This window comes from Schistocerca nitens, chromosome 11 (assembly GCF_023898315.1).
Source record: "Schistocerca nitens isolate TAMUIC-IGC-003100 chromosome 11, iqSchNite1.1, whole genome shotgun sequence".
NCBI classification, from domain to species: domain Eukaryota; kingdom Metazoa; phylum Arthropoda; class Insecta; order Orthoptera; family Acrididae; genus Schistocerca; species Schistocerca nitens.
Window position 1 is genome coordinate 152,533,803 of NC_064624.1, and position 18,450 is coordinate 152,552,252.

The 18,450-nt window shown below is 41.0% G+C and overlaps 1 protein-coding gene across 2 annotated transcripts in view; it reads right to left on the reverse strand.

Annotated features, from left to right (window-relative positions):
- LOC126212818 (zinc finger protein 454-like) overlaps window positions 1–17,444 on the reverse strand; it is a 285,869-nt gene extending 268,425 nt beyond the window's left edge. For both annotated transcript variants that reach the window (XM_049940230.1, XM_049940229.1), the window contains exon 1: window positions 17,309–17,444. In XM_049940230.1, coding sequence (XP_049796187.1) covers window positions 17,309–17,365 — 57 coding nt within the window. In that variant the 5' untranslated portion in view covers window positions 17,366–17,444. The remainder of the gene's footprint in view (window positions 1–17,308) is intronic.
- Window positions 17,445–18,450: the final 1,006 nt, after the last annotated feature.

The window sequence follows — 18,450 nt, forward strand, 5'->3', positions numbered from 1 at the left end:
TCCTTCAGGATAAAGACGTCACTCAAGCAGAGTGGCCGGCACGTTCTCCAGACATGAACCCTATCGAACATGCCTGGGATAGATCGAAAAGGGCTGTTTATGGACAATGTGACCCACCAACCACTCTGAGGGATCCACGCCAAATCGTCATTGAAAAGTGGGACAATCTGGACAGACAGTGCCTTGACGAACTAGTGGATAGTAAGCCATGACGAATTCAGGCATGCACCATTTAATATTTTTTTTGTGGAATCTAAAATTTAAAAACCTTTCTCACACCGGCCTGATTTAGCTTCACTGATCAGGATAGTAAAAACATGCGTATGTTAAGGGAATTTTCATTCACAAAGCAGGCTTATCACATTCACACAGTTCAATACTGTTCTATCCTGATTAAATTGAGCTTAACTTAAATTCCATAAGGCAGTGAAGCAATTTCGAAGTCTCGGCGCGACGAAAATTGTCAGTCGATCTCCTGAAAACATTTGTAATAATTATTAACTTTCGGTGATCACATGGGGAAGACCGGAGATCTGCTGGTAAGACCGTGTTAGCCTATTTATTTGAAGTAACTGGATATCTTGAGCATACAAAACGGCAGGTTCGTCCAGTGTAAATCTGACGTTCCCCACTGATCCCGTGCAACACAGCGTAGTAAGCAGACACTGTCAATAATAATCAGTTAAATAATACGCAAACACACTTACTTTATTTTAGTTCGTGTATTAAATTCCTTCTAATACAGAATCTCATCAAGATGGCAACTAGCTCAACAATACATACATATACATCCTCCTCCTTTCACGACTAATCGGCAAGAATTCATTCATTCTTTTCATAAGAGAAAACATAGATAGCAGAGAAGCTATTCCATGGAGTAAATGGACGCTCCAAGGAATAATTGGGCTTGAAACTACTTTGCATTGATAATCGGTAAGATAAGAAGAGATATTTCGAGATATGTACTGAGTTATATAATTTATAAAATTTCTGAAAATATCGCAGAGAGACCGCTGCAAGAGACATTACAACCAGTCCAAGAGGACGTGCTTCTGGGTATTAGAGGCACCGGTGTGTACAGGAATCTCAATCACCAGCTCTGAAGGTCTCGCTGTATGGTGGTACAACATGCAATGTGTGGTTTTCATGAGCAATAAAAAGGGGCGGAAATGATGTTTATGTTGATCTCTATTCCAATTTTCTGTACAGGTTCTGGAACTCTCAGAACCGAGGTAATGCAAAGAACCGAGGTAACGCAAAACTTTTTTTGAAGTGTGTATATTCAATCTGAAGCCTTCCAGTGTCTCTTCCACATATATAATCTTCTTTCATGATTCTTAAACCAAGAGTTAGCGATGATTAAATTATGTTCTGTGTAAAATTCTACCAGGTGACTTTCCCTTTCATTCCCTCCCCCAGTCCATATTCACCTACTGTTTTTCCTTTTCTTTATTTTCCTAGTTTCAAATTCCCGTCCCCCATCACAATTAAATTTTCATCTCCCTTAACTAGCTAAATAATTTCTTTTATCTTACCAACATTTCTTCATTCTCTTCATCATCTATGAAGGTAGTTGCCATATGAACTTGCACTACTGTGGTAGGTGTGAATTTTGTGTTTATCTTAGCTATGATAATACATTCACTATCTTTTCATAGTAGCTTACTCGCATTCCTATTTTCTTCTCCCTTATTAAACCTGCTCCTGCATTACCTCTACTTGATTTTGTATTTATAACCCTGAATTCACCTGACCAGAAGTCCTGTTCCTGCTGTCACTGACCTTCACTACCTTCAACCCATCCATTTACATTTTTAAATTTTCTACCTGCCCGATTAAGGGATCCATGATTCCACACTCCAATTTGTAGAATGCAAGATTTGTTTCTCCTGATGACGAGATCCTCCTGAGTAGGCCTCGCACGGAGATCCGAATGGGGGACTATTTTACCTCCAAATATTTTACCCAAGGGGACGCCATCACCATTGAACCATACAGTAGAGCTGCATGCTCTCAGGAAAAATTACGGCTGTAGTTTCCCATTGCTTTCAGCCGTTTGCAGTAACAGCATAGCAAGGCTGTTTTGGTTGACATCACAAGGCTGGATCAGTCACTCATCCAGACTGTTGCCTTGCAACTACTGAAAAGGTTGCTGCCCCTCCTCAGGAACCACAAGTTTGTCTGGACTCTCACCAGATATCTCTCCATTCTGGTTATATCTATGCTACAACTATCTGTATCACTGAGACACGCAAACCATCCAACTGATAGCGAAGTCTACGGATCATGGAGGGGGGGAACTGTACATATCAGTCAAATAATAGTTAAGGATAGTGAATACTAGCCAAGAAAGCACCCAATGTTGTACATGGATGAGCATCTCAAATTAATACAAAGTAGTAGATAAATTGTATATAGCTAATCCTAACGATAAACAATTTTGCTGTGCCTGGCAGTCAATGGCTCAAAGAACTCATTCCGAGGTATTCAACGGCAGCCGTAATTAGTGATGGCACTAACAAATATCTCCTCTATCCTATCATCTTTTTACATTCTTCCTAAAGCAACAAAATTTTATTTATATTTCAACCTCAAATTGTTCATGTTGCAGATAAAAATAAGACAAAAAAAATTACAAAAAGATGGCAAACAAAAAATGTAATATGTACAAACTCTCTTAAAACAGCGATCGTGTGAGACCCAACTCGCTTTATTTGTTCATGAGACCCACAAAATATTAGATACAGACTCCCAGGTAGATGCTATTTTTCTTGACTTCCGGAAGGCGTTCGATACAGTTCCACACTGTCGCCTGATAAACAAAGCAAGAGCCTACGGAATATCATACCAGCTGTGTGGCTGGATTGAAGAGTTTTTAGCAAACAGAACACAGCATGTTGTTCTCAATGGAAAGACGTCTACAGACGTTAAAGTAGCCTCTGGCGTGCCACAGGGGAGTGTTATGGGACCATTGCTTTTCACAATATATATAAATGACCTAGTAGATAGTGTCTGAAGTCCCATGCGGCTTTTCGTGGATGATGCTGTAGTATACAGAGAAGTTGCAGCATTAGAAAATTGTAGCGAAATGCAGGAAGATCTGCAGCGGATAGGCACTTGGTGCAGGGAGTGGCAACTGACCCTTAACATAGACAAATGTAATGTATTGCGAATACATAGAAAGAAGGATCCTTTATTGTATGTTTATATGATAGTGGAACAAACACTGGTAGCAGTTACTTCTGTAAAATATCTGGGAGTATGCGTATGGAACGATTTGAAGTGGAATGACGATATAAAATTAATTGTTGGTAAGGCGGGTACCAGGTTGAAATTCATTGGGAGAGTCCTTAGAAAATGTAGTTCATCAACAGAGGTGGCGGCTTACAAAACACTCGTTCGACCTATACTTGAATACTGCTCATCAGTGTGGGATCCGTACCAGATCGGGTTGATGGTGGAGATAGAGAAGATCCAAAGAAGAGCGGCGCATTTCGTCACAGGGTTATTTGGTAACAGTGATAGCGTTACACAGATGTTTAACAAACTCAAGTGGCAGACTCTGCAAGAGAGGCGCTCTGCATCGCGGTGTAGCTTGCTCGCCAGTTTTCGAGAGGGTGCGTTTCTGGATGAGGTATCGAATATATTGCTTCCCCCTACTTATACCTCCTGAGGAGATCACAAATGTAAAATTAGAAAGATTCGAGCGCGCACGGAGGCTTTCAGACGGTCGTTCTTCCCGCGAACCGTACGCGACTGGAACAGGAAAGGGAGGTAATGACAGTGGCACGTAAAGTGCCCTCGCCACACACCGTTGGGTGGTTTGTGGAGTATAAATGTAGATGTAGATGTAGAAAATATCATATAACATGTCTTTAAATATGCAATAAAGAAAAAAATAGATAAATCTCCTGACCAACCCAGTCTGCTGGCGCTGCTTTTATTTGACAGCGCAGTACTCCCCACCTACTTTTTTACTTAGAGGGCTCATCTCTCGTGGCATCTAGTGGTCAATTCCACATTACTTAGAGGTGTTTGGAGACGTCTGATCAGATAGTGTATGCACAATGCCTTGTTGGATTTACGAGAGAGCCCAACTGCCCTAATCTTGCCACGATAAATAAATCAATAAATAAAAAATAAACACAGTACCGATAGGAGAGATTTCTGAGTGAAAAGCAGACAAAACTGAGGTTTCCGTTTTGAGCTACCCAAGTGCTGGTGCCAGCTAAGTCTGTTATACATCTGTAGCCCTTACAAGTTCACATACAAAGTTTCATTAGTGTATACTTGCTGATCTCTATTCCTGGTACCTGCAAGTCATTATTATTTTGTAGACTTCAAACATAGGTTGTTGCCAGCAAAATATTGGTACTGGAACTGATCCACCAAATGAATTTGTGCCAGAACAGCATTTCCACCAGATGGTGGGGAGAAAAAGGAACCTTCTCCATGGTGATAGCAAGTGGGTGGAAAAAATACGTCACACAGTCAAGTTGAGAATGATAAACAGCTCTGCATCCTGCTGACTAGTGCAGCAGATGGGTGCATGAACCTGCCGATAAGTTGGATTATGTTTCTTTTAGCACCGAAAAGGTAAATGTCGCGTGACTAGGGCCTCCCGTCGGGTAGGCTGTTTGACGGGTGCAAGTCTTTCTATTTGACGCCACTTCAGCGACTTGCACGTTGATGGGGATGAAATTATGATGATTAGGACAACACAACACCCAGTCCCTGAGCGGAGAAACTCTCTGACCCAGCCGGGAATCGAACCCGGGCCCTGAGGATTGACATTGTGTCATGCTGACCACTCAGCTACCGGGGGCAGACAGCACTGAAAAGGTGCATGTTGTGGTATCATGGGTTTTCCATGATGTAACTCTTTTAATAAGTTTCAAGACTTTGCTTTAGGAATCAATGATAATTTCTGCTCTAAATTTGCCTAAAATTAGTGCTTTGCCTGTAAATGCACACATATTTCATGATGAACCTAAATTTACAACATTTGTAGATTTGGAGAAAGCTTTTGACAGTTTTGATTTAATACACGATTTGAAATTCTGAAGTAACAGGGATAAAATACAGGGAGCTACAGGTTATCTAAAACTTGCAGGCAAACCAGACTACCGGTACGAATGTCAAAGAGCAAGAAATGGAAGCTGTAGTTGAGAGGGAAGTGAGGCGAAGTTGCAGCCTGTCCCCAATGTTATTCAATCTGCATATTGAGCAGGTTGTAAAGGACAAAGGACAAATTTGGGAAGGCAATTACAGTTCAAGGAGCAGAAAGAAAAAGTTTTGAGTTTTGCTGCTGATGATGTAATTCTGTAAGATGGCAAAGCACTTGGAAGAGCAGTTCAACGGATTGGGTTGTGTCTTGAAAACAGGTTATAACCTAAACACCCACAGAAGTAAAACAAGGGTAATAGAAGCTAAGGAAGGAAGACTGGGTTTAACATCCAGTTGACGTCGAGGTCATTAGAGACAGCACTAGCTCGGATTATGAGAATGATGGGGAAGGAAACTGGCTGTGCCCTTTCAAAGGAACCATCCCAGCATTTTCCTCAAGTGATTTAGGAAAACACGGAAACCTAAAACTGGGTGGCTGGACACAGGTTTGAACCACTGTCCTCCCGAAAGAGAGTTAAGTGTGCTAATCACTGTGCAACCTTGCTTGGTACAAAGGTAACACAAAGTACTCAGATTAAATCAGGCAATGCTGAGACAAATAGATTAGGAAATAAGACATTAGAAACTGTAGATAATTTTTGCTGTTTGGACAGCAAAATCACTGATGATGGCCAAAGTAGAGAGGATATACAATGCAGACTGACAATAACCAGAAAAGCACTTCTGAAAAAAGATAAATTTGTTAACATCAGATGTAAATTTAAGTGTCAGTAAGCCTTTTCTGAGGGTTTTTGTCTGGAATGCAGCCTCATACGGAAGTGAAACATGGACTATGAAACAGTTAACAAAAGGAAAGAATGCATGCTTCTGAAATATGGTGCAACAGAATAAAACTGAAGATTAAGTGGCTACACTGAATAACTAATGAAGGAGTACTAGACCAAATAAGTAAGATAAGAAATTTATGACAACCTGACTATACAAACAGATCTGTGGACAGAACATTATGTGAGGAATTAAGGAATCGTAAGTGTGGTAATAGAGAAAGTGTACGAGAGTAAAAAATCGTAGGGGAGAAACCAAGGCTTGAGTGCAGTAAGCAAATTCAAATTGATGTAGGGTGCAATAGTTACTCAGAGATTAAGAAACTTGCAAAGGAGAGACTAACTTGATAAGCTCCGTTGAACCAGTCTTCAGACTCAAGATAACAATAACAATCCTGCTTTGGCAATGTTTGAATGCAGATGGCCACATAAAGAGAGGAATAAATCTAAGGACAGAAGGGGGAAACATTCAATATGCAGTCTAGCAAAGTAAAATGTTTGCCCTCCTCCAGTTCCTGGTTTACACAAATGATTTAGCTAGGACTCTGAAGTACTCTTCAAGAACTGTTATGTTTGCTGATGAAAGGGGTACATAAATGACTTTTAGATATTAGTAATAAGAGATAAGTGGGCACACACTGGATGAGGCTCTGTGTGTGAAGTCCCTGGGCATTCAGATGAATGATAAACTGAGGTGATACCAGTATGTGGATAAGTTAACCAAAATGCCTCATTTGCACTCTGAAATGGTGGTGGTGGTTAGTGTTTAACGTCCCGTCGACGACGAGGTCACTGGAGACGGAGTGCAAGCTTGGGTTAGGGAAGGATTGGGAAGGAAATCGGCCGTGCCCTTTCAAAGGAACCATCTCGGCATTCGCCAGAAACGATTTAGGGAAATCACGGAAAACCTAAATCGGGATGGCCAGAGACGGGATTGAACCGTCGTCCTCCCGAATGCGAGTCCAGTGTGTTAACCACTGCGCCACCTCGCTCGGTCACTCTGAAATCTCTCTCGCTGGGTTGACGGGTAGAATTCAAGCATACTTTGTATACTTTCACTAAATTATGTCATATGGCATAACGAACCACTTGGACAGCTGTTGGAGGACTGCTTACAGGACAGGAAGATGCACTTTCCCCAGATCAAACCCGCCTAGCGGATTCACAACGAGAGATGGTGTGCCAGCCAGTGTGGATGAGGTTTTTGGGCAGTTTCTCACATTCCACTTGGTGAATACTGTGCTTGTAGCAAGATTCACTCAGTTATATGATTTGCAAACATTTAGCAAACTTTTTTCTCACATTCAGATTATACGTACAGGTGCTACACGCAGACAGTTGGGGTACACATATACCATCCCAAACCAGGGGAGGTGAGTGGGGCACGGGAGAAGTGACAGGGTGGCTACAGAAAAGGCACCCGGCCCCCTGTTAAATTAACTGTGGCACATCTGTTGTTATAACAATATTATGAGAAGGAAAGTTGCTACTCACCATGTAGCGGAGATGCTGAGTCGCAGATAGGCACAACAAAAAGACATCCACACTTAAAGCTTTTGGCCAATGGCCTTCATCAACAATAGACACACACACACACACACACACACACACACACACACACACACACACACACACACGACTGCAATCTCAGGCATCTGAAACCACACTGTGAGCAGCAGTACCAGTGCATGATGGGAGCGGTGACAGGGTGGGGGGGTGGGGGGGGGGTAACGAGGAGGCTGGGGTGGGGAGGGATAGTATGGTGGGGATGATGGACAGTGAAGTGCAGCAGGTTAGGCAGGGGGTAGGGGAGAGGTGGGGAGAGGGAGAGGTGGGGGGAAGTAGTAAAAAAGGAGAGAAATAAAAAATAGTAAATAAATAAATAAAAAGCCTGGGTGTGGTGTTATCAGCTACACCAAACTTGCATCAATGCAGGACAAAGGCACAAGAAAAGGAAGAAGATGGTTTGTTGGTTGGTCGATAGGGGGGAGGGGGCCAAACAGCGAGGTCTTAAGTCCCATTATCTAAGATGGCAGAAATCAATGGAGGATGAACACAAACAGCACAGTCCAGCCAAGGGGAATGGGTAATGGGCAAACAAAGAGGGAAAAGGGACGTACGGGCAGCAAGAAGAGGTAAGAACAGGGGGGGGGGGGGGGGGGTGGAAACAGGGAGGGCTGGGGTGCCCCAGAAACACTACATGCAGTGCGGTACCAGCACCTCATCCAACCTGTCCTGACATCCACACCATACCATTATCACAATAGAATGCGAACACCACCAGGAGAAGAAGACACAAGAAAAGGGGAAACAAAACTGCACAACAGACGAAACAAAATGTAGGGGAAAAGGAAGAGGGAACCTGGCCAGTGTGGAGACAAAGTCGAGGTCTTCTCCATAACCAACACCTACACTAACTGAGGAACTCAAATTTCAGAGTAAAATTAAAGGACTTAAACCTGAGAGGACAAACAACTTTCACGAAGAAAACTGAGGACAGTCGTAATCGTGTGACGGTCATCGACTAACACACAAGGCGAGGAAGGTGGGAGCACATATTTAATGTGAAGGGCCAGAAGGTGGGGGCAGTCCAACAAATATGGATCACTGTGAACGGAGCCCCACAACTACAAAAGGGGAGGGGGGGGGGGGAGCCCACTGCATAGTCAAACACCATGGGTCTAGTGTGGCCACTATGAAGATGGCAGAGGATGGGAGATTCCCACTGGGAGAGGAAGAGGAAAGAATGCCACTTGGGTGTGAAGTTCATTTGACAGAGGGGTAGCCTCCAAAGAGTTGGCCCACAATTGAGCAAAAAGGGATTTGATGTAAAGCTGCAAATCTGTGCCCAGAGGGGTCTCAGAGAACAGGGTATAGGTAGCCGCCCCCCTCCCTCCCCTGCACCCCTGCCAGCCAGACGATCACCAAGTTCATTAGCCAGGATATCTGCATGGTAGGGAGCTCAAAGGAAATCAACCAAAAGAGTCAGCATCACCAAAATCAGAAAGGTCACGGATGGCAGAGACCGAGGGGTGGCTGCAAAAACACCAAGCGATAGACCGAAGGCCATTCACTGAGTCTGTACATAGCAAACTTCAAGTGAGTGAGGACCATTTAATGAAGCAGAGCGTCCGATAGATGGCCATCGATTCTGCAGTGAATATTCCATATTTGGCAGGCAAGAGATGGTGTTCCGTGCCAACAGAAGGCGTGAAAGCTTATGCCATGTGACTGGCGGATTTAGAGCCATCAATGTAAAAAACAATGGCATCCTTAAACTCCCACAAGAGCATTTGGAACAAACAACAGAACACCACTGGAAAACGAAGAAGAAGACTTGTCCTACAGCATAATCTTCTGTGCATAGCATCTAAGGTGAAAAACTATTTATTCTATAGAAGTGTGCAATAAGAGTATTTTGCAAATGGAACATCTTGTGACAGCCTCTTCAGTGACCTAGGGATTCTCACACTTTCATTTCAATGCGTACACCCCCAGGTGGTATTCCTGGTTAACAGCAAGACTGAATTTAGGATGAACTCACCACTTCACAACCGGAATACCAGAAAGTAAAGTCCCATTTAGACAAGACAGAACAACCAATTGTCACTGGACACTTGTAAATTACTTAAATATAGATATTCTGTGTGTGTGTGTGTGTGTGTGTGTGTGTGTGTGTGTGTGTGTGTGACATAATATGATGAAAAACAGACAGTAAAAGAAATACTTAGCTCTACCTCAATAATACATGCCCTGTCTTATACCACAGATCTACACATTTATTTAATTATATCTAAAAACAAAGATGATGTGACTTACCAAACGAAAGCGCTAGCATGTTGATAGACACACAAACAAACACAAATGGAAATGGGATGGATATGTGTGTGTGTGCGAGTGTATACCTGTCCTTTTTTCCCCTTAAGGTAAGTCTTTCCACTCCCGGGATTGGAATGACTCCTTACCCTCTCCCTTAAAACCCACATCCTTTCGTCTTTCCCTCTCCTTCCCTCTTTCCTGATGAAGAAACCGTTGGTTGTGAAAGCTTGAATTTTGTGTGTATGTTTGTTTGTGTGTCTATCAACATTCCAGCACTTTCGTTTGGTAAGTAACATCATCTTTGTTTTTAGATATATTTTTCCCATGTGGAATGTTTCCCTCTATTATATTCATATCATTTATTTAGTTAGTAATATATATTCTAACCCTCCCCCCTTGAACCATGGACCTTGCCTTTGGTTGGGATGCTTGCGTGCCTCAGCAATACAGATAGCCGTACCATAGGTGCAACTATAACGGAGGGGTATCTGTTGAAAGGCCAGACAAACGTGTGGTTTCTGAGGAAAGGCAGCAGTTTTTTCAGTAGTTGCAGGAGCAACAGTCTGGATGATTGACTGATCTGGCCTTGTAACATTAACCAAAACGGCCTTGCTGTGCTGGTACAGCGAACGGCTGAAAGCAAGGGGAAACTACAGCCGTTATTTTTCCCGAGGGCATGCAGCTTTACTGTATGGTTAAATGATGATGGCGTCCTCTTGGGTAAAATATTCTGGAGATAAAATAGTCCCCCCATTCGGATCTCCGGGCGGGGACTACTCAAGAGGACGTCGTTATCAGGAGAAAGAAAACTGGCGTTCTACGGATCGGAGACCTTTGGAGAAAAGAGAACCACTTGTATGAATATCAAGAGCTCAGATGGAAACCCAGTTCTAAGCAAAGAAGGAAAAGCAGAAAGGTGGAAGGAGTATATAGAGGGTCTATACAAGGGTGATGTACTTGAGGACAATATTATGGAAATGGAAGGGGATGCAGATGAACATGAAATGGGAGATACGATACTGCGTGAAGAGTTTGACAGAGCACTGAAAGACCTGAGTCGAAACAAGGCCCTGGGGGTAGACAACATCCAATTAGAACTACTGACAGCCTTGGGAGAGCCACTCCTGACAATACTCTACAGTCTGGTGAGCAAGATGTATGAGACAGGCGAAATACCCTCAGACTTCAAGAAGAATATAATAATTCCAATCCCAAAGAAAGCACGTGTTGACAGATGTGAAAATTACCGAACTATCAGTTTAATAATACTAATACTAATAATACAACCAGTTTAATAAGCCACAGCTGCAAAATACTAACGCGAATTCTTTACAGACGAATGGAAAAACTAGTAGAAGCCAACCTCGGGGAAGATCAGTTTGGATTCTGTAGAAATGTTGGAACACGTGAGGCAATACTGACCCTACGACTTATCTTAGAAGAAAGATTAAGGAAAGGCAAACCTACGTTTCTAGCATTTGTAGACTTGGAGAAAGATTTGACAATGTTGACTGGAATACTCTCTTTCAAATTCTGAAGGTGTAAGGGGTAAAATACAGGGAGCGAAAAGCTATTTACAATTTGTACAGAAACCAAATGGCAGTTATAAGAGTCGAGGGGCATGAAAGGGAAGCAGTGGTTGGGAAGGAAGTGAGACAAGGCTGTAGCCTATCCCCGATGTTATTCAATCTGTATATTGAGCAAGAAGTAAAGGAAACAAAAGAAAAATTCGGAGTAGGAATTAAAATCCATGGAGAAGAAATAAAAACTTTGAGGTTTGCTGATGACATTGTAATTCTGTCAGAGACAGCAAAGGACTTGGAAGAGCAGTTGAACGGAATGGATAGTGTCTTGAAAGGAGGATATAAGATGAACATCAACAAAAGCAAAATGAGGATAATGTAATGTAGTTGAACTAAATCGTGTGATGCTACGGGAATTAGATTAGGAAATGAGACACTTAAAGTAGTAAATGAGTTTTGCTATTTGGGGAGCTAAATAACTGATGATGGTCAAAGTAGAGAGGATATAAAATGTAGACTGGCAATGGCAAGGAAAGCATTTCTGAAGAAGAGAAATTTGTTAACATTGAGTATAGATTTATGTGTCAGGAAGTCGTTTCTGAAAGTATTTGTGTGGAGTGTAGCCATGTATCAAAGTAAAATGTGGATGACAAATAGTTTAGACAAGAAAAGAATAGAAGCTTTCGAAATGTGGTGCTACAGTAGAATGCTGAAGATTAGATGGGTAGATCACATAACTAATGAGGAGGTATTGAATAGAATTGGAGAGAAGAGGAGTTTGTGGCACAACTTGACCAGAAGAAGGGATCGGTTGGTAGGACATGTTCTGAGGCATCAAGGGATCACCAATTTAGTATTGGAGGGCAGCGTGGAGGGTAAAAATCGTAGAGGGAGACCAAGAGATGAATACACTAAACAGATTCAGAAGGATGTAGGTTGCAGTAGGTACTGTGAGATGAAGAATCTTGTACAGGATAGAGTAGCATGGAGAGCTGCATCAAACCAGTCTCTGTACTGAAGACCACAACACAACATATATTCTAGAAACATTTAGTTCAAGAAATTTGTTAATAATTGTAAATCCTGAAATGAAACATTCCCAGAATAATGTAACATAACTTCCACAGTTAAAATTCAATTAATCAACTCACAAAATTAGTAAATTAAAATAAACTGTAGAATTTTTAATGCCACTACAGTTTCTTGCAGAAATTTTTAAAGATACACAGTCAAGTAATCTTGACTGATAATAGCCACTACAGTTACATATTTTCTGATAAATGGAGAGCACAATCAGGTTCCAGGACAGCAGTTCCATCTTCAAGGGATTCATACAGTGATCTTTGGTACATAGCATGTCAGCAGAACATCCAGCTCATATACTCCTAGGCCGCACAGAAAATGTCTCGAAGAACAGTGCAATGGACCAGACGTAAGGATACCAGTAACAACTCCCGCATAACTGACATTCATCCGCAGTACTGTATGCACACTTATCAACTACCACTGTATGTGAACACTGGTGGTTGCTGCGGTACTTGATGGACTTGTATGCAGTACTGTGTGTGAATGTCCAGTTATCTCACTTCACTGAAATTCAACAAATTTATTTTGAACAAATGGTTGCTGACTTTTTCAATAAATATAATTATGGGTTATTTAGTTTCTTTACCAGAAATATCTTAGTTTCCGAAAATCTTATTCGCAACAGTGAAAAAGTTTGCAAGACACAATCACCAAAATGTAACAAGACAAAGGAAGCCAGTTATTGATGGGAGCTTAGATACAGATGTAAAACTACTATGAGGTGGTTACAGTCACTGCTAGAACTGCTGACAAGGGAACCTCCCCATCGCACCCCCCTCAGATTTAGTTATAAGTTGCCACAGTGGATAGACCTTGAAAAACTGAACACAGATCAATCGAGAAAACAGGAAGAAGTTGTGTGGAACTATGAAAAAATAAGCAAAATATACAAACTGAGTAGTCCATGCGCAAGATAGGCAACATCAAGGACCGACAGAACACAGGAGCGCTGTGGTCCCGTGGTTAGCGTGAGCAGCTGCGGAACAAGAGGTTCTTGGTTCAAGTCTTCCTTCGAGGAAAAAGTTTAATTTTTTATTTTCAGTCAATTATCAAAGTTCAGGCACTAACACATAATCAACTTCGCTCTCCAAAATTCCAGGACATGTTCAGATTTGCTTGGACATATGCAGGATTTGACGGTATACACACGGAAAAATTTGAAAACGTAAAAAACATATGTTTTGACAGAGCACAGCGAAAAGTGTGCGAGTGTGAGACTTTTGGATTCATTTGTTGCAGTTTATGTGACAAACTCTTATGTTTTTATCACTTTTTTGGGAGTAATTATCACATCCACAAGAAAACCTAAATCGGGCAAGGTAGAAGAATCTTTTTACTCATTCGCCAAGTGTACAAGTTAGGTGAGTCGACAACATCTTCCTGTCATGTGACGCACATGCCATCACCAGTGTAGTATAGAGTATATCAGACGTGTTTTCCTGTGTAGGAATCGGTTGACCTATGACCTTGCGATCAAAAATTTTCGGTTCCCATTGGAGAGGCACGTCCTTTCGTCTACTAATCGCATGGTTTTGCGGTGCGGCCGCAAAACACAGACACTAAACTTATTACAGTGAACAGAGACGTCAATGAACGAATGGATAGATCATAACTTTGCTAAAATAAAGAAAAAATTTTCGCTTGAGGCGAGACTTGAACCGGGGACCTTTCGTTCCACAGCTGCTCACGCTAACCACGGGACCACGGCGCTCCGTGCTTTGGAAAGTCCATGATGTTGCATATCTTCGCGTGGACTACTGAGTTTGTATATTTTGCTTATTTTTTTATAGTTCGACACAACTTCTTCCTGTTTTCTCGATTGATCTGTGTTCGGATTTTCAAGGCCTATCCACTGTGCCAACTTATAACTAAATCTGAGGGGGGTGCGATGGGGAGGTTCCCTTGTGAGTATAGCATCGATATGCTCCTTTTCCATTGCATTTACTGAACCCATACATAAGGTGCATATAGGTCAACTCCTCATCAATCATTTCCATGCTACTGTGTATCAGTGTTAACCAAAAAGTAACACTGACACAAAAACAAACCCGAGACAGAACCAAGAAGTACTGAATGCAATCTCGAGAACTAAAATTAAAGTAGCTATTACTTCTGTCAACAGCAAGTACTGTAAGTGAATGCAACAAGTCTGTTTCCAAATAAGACACACCGTGTATTTAAGGTGTAAGAAATCAAACAAACTGTAATTACTCTGTAATGAGTTACCAGAGGCCACAGGTCTCTTATACTATTATACCAAAATACTCAAAAGGTGTAGTTCAGGTGTTCTCTCTCTCTCTCTCTCTCTCTCTCTCTCTCTCTCTCTCTCTCTCTCTCTCTCTCTCCCCCCCCCTCCCTCTCTCCCTCCACCCACATCTATGCTCTGTGCTCTGCAAACCATCATGAAGTGCATTGCAGAGGGTACACCCCATTGTACCAATTATTAGGAGGAGGAGGAGGAGATTAGTGTTTAATGTCCCGTCGACAATGAGGTCATTAGAGACGGAGAGCAAGCTCGGGTTAGAGAAGGATGGGGAAGGAAATCGGCCATGCCCTTTCAAAGGAACCATCCCGGCATTTGCCTGAAGAGTTATTAGGGTTTCTTCTTATTCCATCCATATATGTAGCACAGGAAGCATGATTGTTTGAATGCCTCTGTGTGTGCAGTAAACATTCTAATCTTATCATCACAATCGATGTGTGAGCGATATGTAGGAGGTTGTAGTATATCCCTAGAGTAAACATTTAAAGCCAGTTCTTGAAACTTTGTTAATATAATTTCCCGGGATAGTTTATGTCTATCTTCAAGAGTCTTCCAGCTAAGTTCCTTCAGTATCTCTGTGACACTCTCCCACTAAGCAAACAAACCTGTGGCCATTCATGCTGCCCTTCTCTGTGTATGTTCAATATGCCCTGTTAATCCTATCAGTTGTGGGTCCCACACACTTGAGCAATAGTTTAAAATCAGTCATACTAGTGATTTGTAAGCAATCTCCTTTGTAGAGAGATTGGTTTATTGATAGAATACTGGGGAAGTGCAGAGTCTACCACCTGCATTACCCACAACTCTGCCTATGTGACAATTCTTCCATTTCACATCCCTACAAACTGTTGCACCCAAGTAATTGTTGGCCGATTCCAACTGTGACTTACTGATATCATAGTTACATGATACCATATTTTTTCGCTTAGTGAAGTACTCTATTTTTTATTTTTGAACATTTAAAGCAGGTTGTCAGTCACAGCACCACTTTGAAATCTTTTCAAGATCGGACTGAATTTTGACACAGCTTCTTTCAGACAGTACTTCCTCACAGATAACTGCATAACCTGCAGTCTGAGATTACTATTAATATTGTCTGCAAGGTCACTGACATACAAAATGGACAGCAAGGGTCCCAACACACTTTCCTGGGCACACCCAAACTTACTTCTGCAACTGATGATGACTCTCTATGTAAGATAACATGCTGAATCCTTATAAAAACAACACACACACACACAAGATGGAGGGTAGGTGGTCAAAGAGCTGCCTACAAACTTCTCTGCAACACCACTCTTTCTTCCTCAGCCATCAGTTTCCCCAGAATATAATGCTATAAATGTTGGTGGATGGAAACAGAAAAAGTAAAACAAATTTTGGACATTTTTCAGTTCCAAAATCTAGTATTACCCATAATGCAAAAACTGCGAAACTTAGACATTTAAGACCAGTAACATGTGATTCCTAGTTCAGGTTCTTATCAATATAAACATCTGTTTCATTTATTGATTGATCCTCATACATTATTTCTAATGGTGTCATCAGGACTTGTGCAGTACTGAAAAGCATGTATTGTCTTTATTCCAAATTCAGTGACAGTCCAGTTGAAGAGAACCAATGTTTAATTTCCAAGAAAATATTGTTAATTTTTCAAGTGTGGAACTTACTCCATTAGATTTCACTATAGTGGTTGTATCATCAGCTAACAGAACTATTTCTGCTTCTTCGATATATGATAGAATATCATTTATATATAACAAGACCAAGGACTGACCCAACATCGATCCCCTTATGGGGAAAATATGAGTAACAATTTGTCGAAATTACTAACTATTTGTGCTTGTGAATTTTCAGAAAATCATTTAGGACCTAAACAACTATGCTTCAAGAACTCAAAAAGTTCAAGTGCAACTCAAAACAAGCCTATTGCATTCACATTGCTGGTGGTAATTGTTCAATCAGTATTAAGCACGAGTTCATGGAATTCCCTTTCTCTCATTGCATGTATAAAATGAAGTTCCTGATAAGCAGTGTTTTTTTTTTTTTTTTTTTTTTTTGTTTTTAATGTTACTAAAAGATTTAAGTGCTGATACAAAATACAGAATGTCCAGTATTTGAATGGGGAATCATTCAATCACACAATGTCATTAAATCCAATATCCAGTGGGCTACTGACCCCTGCACTACCTTAAGTGTGCAACAGATTCTAAATGCAAGCAAACGTCACAACTTCCAATCGTTATTTGATATTCATTTCCCTAATGACTAATAGTATCTGAAATTTTAATGACATGTTTTCATCATCCTGATTTATCGCAAGACGTGGCTGAAATCAAACTTATTTCTTAGCAGTTTTGGATGCACAAATGTTTAAATATAAGTTAGTTTAAGATAATTGACTAGGCGTCTTCGTCACTGTACCACTATGGTGCGACAAAGGAACTCTGGAATTAACGTAGAAAATACTAACAAAACAATTCGACTTCGACTGCAAACTATCGAATTCTTGACCTAATTTATTTGATGCATCCAATCTGCCAGAAAAGAGGTACTGTAAATAAACGGCTAAATGAGGTTAGCACGAAAATTCATTTGACGCGTGGTTGTTTACAAGCCTATTTAAAAGTTACGCCCACATACTGCAGGCAAATGAAAGTAAGATTTACCTCTTCAGCATTAGGTGACAAAATTTCTGTCTTGACGTAAACAGGGTCGAAAGTCATAATGTGTCTTAAAACTTTTCAACGAATGTATTAACTTCAACAAATCTTCCGATTAAACGCTCTGTCCAGATGACACACCACGTACAAAACACTACAAAAAGTAAAAAACAAACGAATGCAGAGTCTTCCAATGCCAACGTGACACAAGTAAACGATTTTTGAAGTAACCGCAAACATAATCATATTTGAAGTGTGTGGAAACCAGTTCCAGAAACAGTACTATAAATTTCAGTTTCGTGAATTTATTTCAGTTTGTACAACGAATGCATTCCCTCAAAGGCACATTATGGGCTTTTTTTCATGCCACGGCCTTCTTCAACTATTGCAGGTGTATGTGGCTATTTAAGTTGTATGACGTTAAAAAGCCGGCAATGTCATTGGCGTTACAGGATTTATTTTTATTTAAGTAAAGCAACAGGGCAGTTATGTGACTGGTCATTAATCTAAGGCAGATAGAGCTATCACAAAAACTTGTACTGAAGAAATGTATGTCTAAAGGCGAGCAGACTAAGCTTTAAGACTCTGGCACTGTTATGATACATATGAATGGTTAACCGGAGGCACGGAAAAAGTTGTTGGGAATAACAAAGAGTTATACACTTCATCTTAATGAATTGCTACTGTCTCAATGAAATATCGTTACGTTTTGATCTATGGCACTGATATTAAATTCATCCAAAACATATAGTATCCAATGTGCAACTTGCCGTACGCTTGTAGTTCGTTATGAATAACCGAACAACGCGAATGTTTTACCAAAAATTCTCCAAGGTGGCGCCATTCCCAATCATCGCGAATACGTGGGAAAGCGTTTACTAATTCAAATGAACCCCTTCGCAATTCTCACCCTTGGCCGACGCTTGATTTTTTTTTTTACGCACCATCACTGCATCTGGGATAGGAGTAACTATCATTAGCTGGTCGAGAAGTGAGCTAATTGCCTTTCACGGAAGTGTGTTATTCAGTTAGTACCCTTTAAGTTCCTTACTTAGCCATGGGTGAAATACAAGTTTCATTACTATTATTTATCTGGTCCAGTAAATCACACAACGTTAATATTGGACAAAAGTTCATGTATAGAAGTC